We start from the raw sequence: 6,254 nt of genomic DNA, 5'->3' as shown, positions 1-6,254 counted from the left end.
AAAGTTGCTTGCTAAGCCAATTTAAATCCCAGTGGGCAATTCCACAGAAAATACACTACTGCTTGTAGGGGTTTGGTAACCTAAACATTGAGAACATTGACAAGCAAGTCTAATTCTAATGTCTTGACTAACCTTGATCAAGTCTAATTCTAATGTCTTGACTAACCTTGATCAAGTCTAATTCTAATGTCTTGACTAACCTTGATCAAGTCTAATTCTAATGTCTTGACTAACCTTGATCAAGCTCCTCATATTCATCACTCCAGACGTTTGTCTTGTTTCATGTCTCAGAACATCGGCTTGGATAGAGGCTGGGGTTGTTTATGTTCAGCTCCCTATCTGCTATAGATGAAATCATGGTATTTTCACACATGGAGGAGGGCCACTGCGGTGGCCTGGGTGCAGGGGAGTCTGGGCTGGCCGTGATAAGGGCTTAGGGGCTTTGAAGGCAGCTTTACACTGAGATCAAGGTGGGCCACACAGACCACAACAGAAGTGTTCAGACCCCTAGAAAACCCCATAGAGTTTTACTCCTAAAGTAAGCGATCATCCTTACCAGAATGGCATGGCATGGCACTTGAAGGGTCACACAAGCCTAGAAAATAGCTGTCATGAAAAGGTTGTGGTTAATAACTGATTATTGTACTTCCTCCTTCAACATCAAGACCTCTGCTTTCCCCAAACACCTTCCCGACACACACACCTACACACACGCATTTACCATTCATGATGTTGTAGGCCTGGATGAAAGGTGTTTGATACTAACAAGAGCCCATCCTTCTGGGATGGCCCCTGCCTGCCACTCTTCATCCACACCATTATCATAAATGTGACATTTCACAGATAATATTGATTACTTTATCTTAGCATTTCAGCCTGCATGACAGGCCGGTGCAGAGAGCAGCGTTTCCATTGATCTCTAGCCTATTAAACCCTCTTGTGAGTACAATCGTTGTTATAAGACCTTTTACTGCCTATAGAATCAATGGTTCACATTTCCAGACAGGACAGAAGAGATGTCATATTTGAAAATCTGCAATTTTCATCTACATGCCCTCCACCAATGTGTAATAGGCATTTTCTAACCGTTCCCTGGAAGAAAGACTGTACATATAGGGAGCTGAAATCATACATATATAATGCTATTTAGTTGTTCTGTGAAATGTTTAGTTCAGGACACAATGTGTGTTTACTTACATGCCAACACTGAAAAACATTGGTTTGCATGTTTCTTTAATGCCAATCCTATCCTGAGGGTTTGGTTTGGAAATGTCATGTAGACTTATATAGCAGGTCAAATCACACACTCCAGCAATTTGTTCCTAAGGTCCATACTGTGAGTCTTATTTAATATTTCTTAGTTCAGTTGGTAGCGCATGGCGCTTGTAACACCAGGGTAGTGGGTTCGATTCCCGGGACCACCCATTTGTCAAATTTACGTCGCTTTGGATAAAAGCGTCTGCTAAATGGCATATATTATAAAACCGCTAAACGACAACGGTTTGACAACATTGTTATTTGACTGACATTATGGTTCATGATAAATCCATGTGTAATAACAGAGCACGTAGTCAATCTTCAACTCAAGCTCTACTGAGGAGAATGACAATTTCCTCGTCTTGTTGTTGCCGGAGAAATCACACTTAGTAGAAAAATAGGCTATAACATTCACTTCACTGGAGAGGACAGTTATTTATTTGAGAACTTATGTTGAGAATAGGTAGCATTTTACATTAGGTCTCGTTATACAATTTGGTATAATTGTATTGTCGTTATTTGGAATTTATCCTCTGACCATCTAATGACAAATATTTGAATCACATCTGTTACACTAGTCCTTAATCAATCAAGGATTGTCAGACAAATCTGTGTACAAGAAAAATAGGAAACTATTTAGTAGGCTACTATTTAATATTAACAACACATTTCCCCATTATCATGTTTGATGATTTATGACGATATTTCAACAACTAAAATAAAGTCAGAATCCTTATAAATTGCCATCAGAAATAATTATTCATTTAAAAGTGTAATAAACGGCATGAATTTTATTTTGAATGGAAAAACCTGACATTGTAAGCCCCTGACCCATCAAAATAACGAACACATTTACAAACGTTAGATTATTTAGCAGTATACGTTATTAATTCAAATGCAATATAACCACAGTCCAGGTGTGACAAGACAAGAAATAGCCAACATAAAACATCTCCCATAAGTTATTTGATAAAAAATAAATCTGTATACGTTCGAGGCATATATGTTCCATATACATTATCCAGTGTCTACATACAACAACATAGTTATCGAAAATGGTTAGTTTATCAAATTAAAATACTCACAATTCAAAGCAAGACCAAATAGTTCAAGACATCCATGTTCTTCAGAAATCGACGATATTGTAATATTGTCAAACTCTTCATTCATGTTTAAATTAAAAACATCTTAAATGTCGTGTTGTCTCTTTTTTTTTACCTGGCAATGCAGACATGTAGGCCTATAAACATGATCAAGCGCTCTTATGAAGAGAGGTACAAAAACAATGGAAATAAATATGAGAGAAAATGCATAATGCGTGATATAGGGAACTCAAAAATGGCCATATTAACCTCGCCTATCTGACATGATGACAGGATATATGTCACCTAAAAGGGCAAAGTATCGAGGAAAAGCTTGTCTATTATTGCAGGTGGAGGGACCAAGTCTTCCAGTTTCAAGTAGAATATCCTCTGCAGACCTTGTGTACACAGCGTGCGAAGTTCAGGCAGCTTTCCCAAAAGTTTTGACAAGTGATTTGGTCGACTGACACTTCCATCGTTAAAAGTCACTTTGTCTTTCAAACAGTTCACCATCTTGTTCTGAAGTTCCTCTACTTTCCTGGGCTCCTTCAGCCCATGTCTCTCTGAAACAATGACAGGGTGCAATTCGTTTCAAAACTTGACCCAATGGCATTATAGGCGCATAGATTCAGAACTTAGGGTTTTATTAGCCTACCTGTTACTGTGGCAAGGGCGCATATGCAGGAGAATGTTGCAACGTCTATATTCATTCTTTGAAGGTTTGCAGAGAACTCCACTATGGTGTCAATCCAGTCTCCAAAGCCGCGCCTACACTGAAGCCTGTGCAAAACCAATCCGTTGCAGAAGATGAGCTTCCCTTCCTCAGGGTTGGACCTGTAATATGATAGCATCGCATGATTAGGAATCGGATACCGATTTGGCAATAAGATCAAATGGATACTATCGCGCGTAATTGTTGTGCGTAAAATGACTATTTATATATGTGCACTTTTTGATATGCTATTGTTTAAGATACCTGTAAGCCAAACGCAGAACGAAGAGTTCCAGGAAGGCTGATTCGAAGAGGAGATCTTGGTCCGGTCTCGGCAGATCGGTAAAACCTGGGATCTTTTGCGCCCAGTCCCGGATAATATCCATGGAGACGGTTAGGACGTCGTAGAACTGCTGCACATGTTGCGTATCATCTCCGTCGATTTGGCTGTCAGCATTATTCTGGAACTAGAAGGTGATGTTAAATTGAACTCATAAACCCAATGCACAACGGTATATTTTTAAAACGTATTTTATTACTTATTTTATGAATAAACTGGTGCGCAAAGTGATGTGGGTTGCATGACCGAGGCTCGTACTTACTCGGGAGTAGTCCAGTCGAGACAATGAGGGGTTGGAGTCCACATGGGCCCTCACTAGCGCGTTAAGGATGCTGACAGGTGACAAAGGGTCTTGAATTTTATGTTTGGAGGGTAACCGGCCACGTCGACCCTTTAAACTTGCAGTCCTGACGACTGAATAATGAAAAATATTAATTAAGTTGTTTTGTATAAATAATTACTATTATGCTTTGAAAAACACATTCTGCCTACAATTAATGTGTAAATACATTTCAAGGAAATGCATAAAGTTGTGCGTTTTAGAACAAACCTTACCTTCTTTGACCATTCCCGTGACAAGGCACTTCTGGAAACGGCAGTATTGGCACCTGTTTCTCCGGCGTTTGTCAACTGCACAGTTTTTCCCAGCTAAACACACATATTTGGCATTTTTCTGAACAGTGCGCTGTGAAGAAACACAGAGGAGAACACCTTAGTTTCCATTCGATGCGTTGCCACCTGAAGCTTTGATACATTGATCAAATATAGTCATTCAAATTATTTTGCCACGCATATTGACCATGGGAAATGAATAGCCATGGCGTTGCAGTCTTCCAACTACTCTCCCAGCTGCATAATGCATCATAGCAGCGGACGAGGCAGACAGTGGGTAAATATAGTTCCGTGGCTACTCATAATATCAAGTTTACCCTCTCCCAGTCCTCTATTGACATGGCAAGGAGATTAAGGTTCTTGATTTTGAAGGGATTGTATCAGGAGCCAACAAACAACAAAATGAATCAGTAGCCTAAATATTAAAATACATTTAAATGGAATGTTAGTTGACCGTTAGTTCTAAATGTATAACAATCCCCGCAGATATTTAATGTAACATACCTTGAAGAATCCCTTACAGCCCTCGCAGGTTCGCACGCCGTAGTGCTGACAGGCGGCATTGTCCCCACACACCGCACATAAAGCATCGGTGTTGGTGGGTGATCCTTGGCTAGGAGGCGACGGTGCTTGGTTATCCATAAAGTGATGTCCGTGACCGAGCTGGAACGAATAGGGGGAACCCACCCTGTGCTGTTTCCTTAGGGAGCTGGAACCAAAGATGCCCTGGCTCTCCAAGCCATGATACCTGCCTGAGGTATCCGAGTTCACGGACACCTGGAGGGACCCGTCAAATCTCATCTGGCACGCCGACAAAGGACTACCGGTTTGGGAATGCTTGAGAGAAAACAAGGATAATCTGGATATGGCATTTTTCCGCTGCTCCATTCTGTGCGCCACCGCCAAGTAGTCCTGGTGAAAACTGTACAGAGATCCAGAATCATCCCACGCATGGCTGGGTGGACTCTGGAATGTCTGTGTGTGTGGAGAGGGGGGCTTGTAGTAAACGGACCCGGAGGGAGTGACCATCTCATCGGACTGATGCGGCTGGTGGTGGTGACTCTGCTGGTGGTACATGGGGATGTCCTCAACTTTGATGGATGACTGCTCCCCCGGATGGGGCATTTGGAATAGACAAGGGGGTTTGACGTCATAGTTCGAATTGTTACAGTAGCTGTCCACGAAAACACCGACATTTGGAAGATTGGTGATAGTGGCTGATGTGATTTCTGTGTTGGTCAGGTCCATGCTAAATTTGACAAACTCGGGCGTTAGGAAGTCGCAGTTATGGCTGTGGTGCTCTCCAGCGGCGTGGAAGCTGCTTGCGCTCTGTTGCGAAGCGGGACTAGCTCCTTGAGGCGACGATCCGCACTGAGCCTGGACGCACGGCATAGCTGCTATAATGAGAGAGGGAGACATAGTTATATAAATCGATCTCCGTGTCAAGCCACAATCCCATCCAATGCAGATGCATTGCACGTAAATTAGAATGTTTGCGTAAAAGCGCACGAGACTTATATGATTAGCCTATTCTGTCACCACTCTCTAGAACAAGTGCCAACAGCAAAATCATTGCATCTATAAGGCGCAACGTCTCCAACATTATTTGTGGTCTTACCTTCAGTTGTATGACTATTTTCAAAGACACAATGCCCGAATCGCTTCCTGGAGTTATGATAATATCCACTCGATGTTGCTCCCTGCTAAAGAATTCGAAAAAAATCGGTCACAAAAATTACAAACCTGTAAAGATATGAATTTATAAGCAGGTCATTACTTTCTGATCACATTAATGTTATACTGTTGAAAACAAAATGTGAATTTTAAGACAATTAAACCAATACCTTAAACTGTCACCCGGTGCACCATAATACATACATTTAGAGGATTACATCTTCTCCGCTGTATCCATATCCAAGTGCAAATGTAGCATTGTGAAGAGAACGGGTCAGATGGCCATGCACATCCCCAACTGGCTACTAGACTGGCCGCGATTAACACTGACAATGTGCCTTTGTTTATGTGGCCCGGAGTCGGAATACCACTGCCCACGTGCCAATGACACTGGACGTCATCGAGCATTACTCGCACCAATCCCTTCCAAGGATGGATGTTTCAGATACTTCTGTAAACACACGATAGCGCATAGAATCTAATAGAATCGAATAGAATAGAATAGAATGTTTATTTTTTTTGACATCATCATACAAGAATGATAAAAAAAAAACATCACATAATAATACACATGAAC

At 41.5% G+C, this 6,254-nt stretch overlaps 1 protein-coding gene across 6 annotated transcripts; it reads right to left on the bottom strand.

The window, feature by feature from the left end:
* Positions 1–1,890: 1,890 nt before the first annotated feature.
* LOC110495532 (nuclear receptor subfamily 4 group A member 2) lies at positions 1,891–6,090 on the bottom strand. 6 transcript variants are annotated; one of them, XM_036951324.1, is made up of 8 exons: positions 5,848–6,090; positions 5,622–5,706; positions 4,508–5,397; positions 3,947–4,076; positions 3,654–3,805; positions 3,316–3,518; positions 2,995–3,173; positions 1,891–2,902 (listed from the first exon to the last, which is right to left on the bottom strand). In XM_036951324.1, exons 3-8 carry the CDS (start codon positions 5,393–5,395, stop codon positions 2,646–2,648), a joined length of 1,809 nt encoding a protein of 602 aa, XP_036807219.1. In that variant the 5' UTR covers positions 5,396–5,397; positions 5,622–5,706; positions 5,848–6,090; the 3' UTR covers positions 1,891–2,645. The 6 variants fall into 6 exon arrangements, with proteins under 6 accessions (XP_036807219.1, XP_036807217.1, XP_036807218.1 ...); XM_036951322.1 differs by having other exon boundaries at positions 5,882–6,090; XM_036951323.1 differs by having other exon boundaries at positions 5,622–5,703; positions 5,882–6,090.
* Positions 6,091–6,254: the final 164 nt, after the last annotated feature.

The sequence above is a fragment of the Oncorhynchus mykiss genome, chromosome 18 (genome assembly GCF_013265735.2).
Source record: "Oncorhynchus mykiss isolate Arlee chromosome 18, USDA_OmykA_1.1, whole genome shotgun sequence".
NCBI classification, from domain to species: Eukaryota; Metazoa; Chordata; class Actinopteri; order Salmoniformes; family Salmonidae; genus Oncorhynchus; species Oncorhynchus mykiss.
The sequence above is the reverse complement of the archived record's forward strand: the minus strand, read 5'-3'. Positions and strand labels throughout refer to the sequence as shown.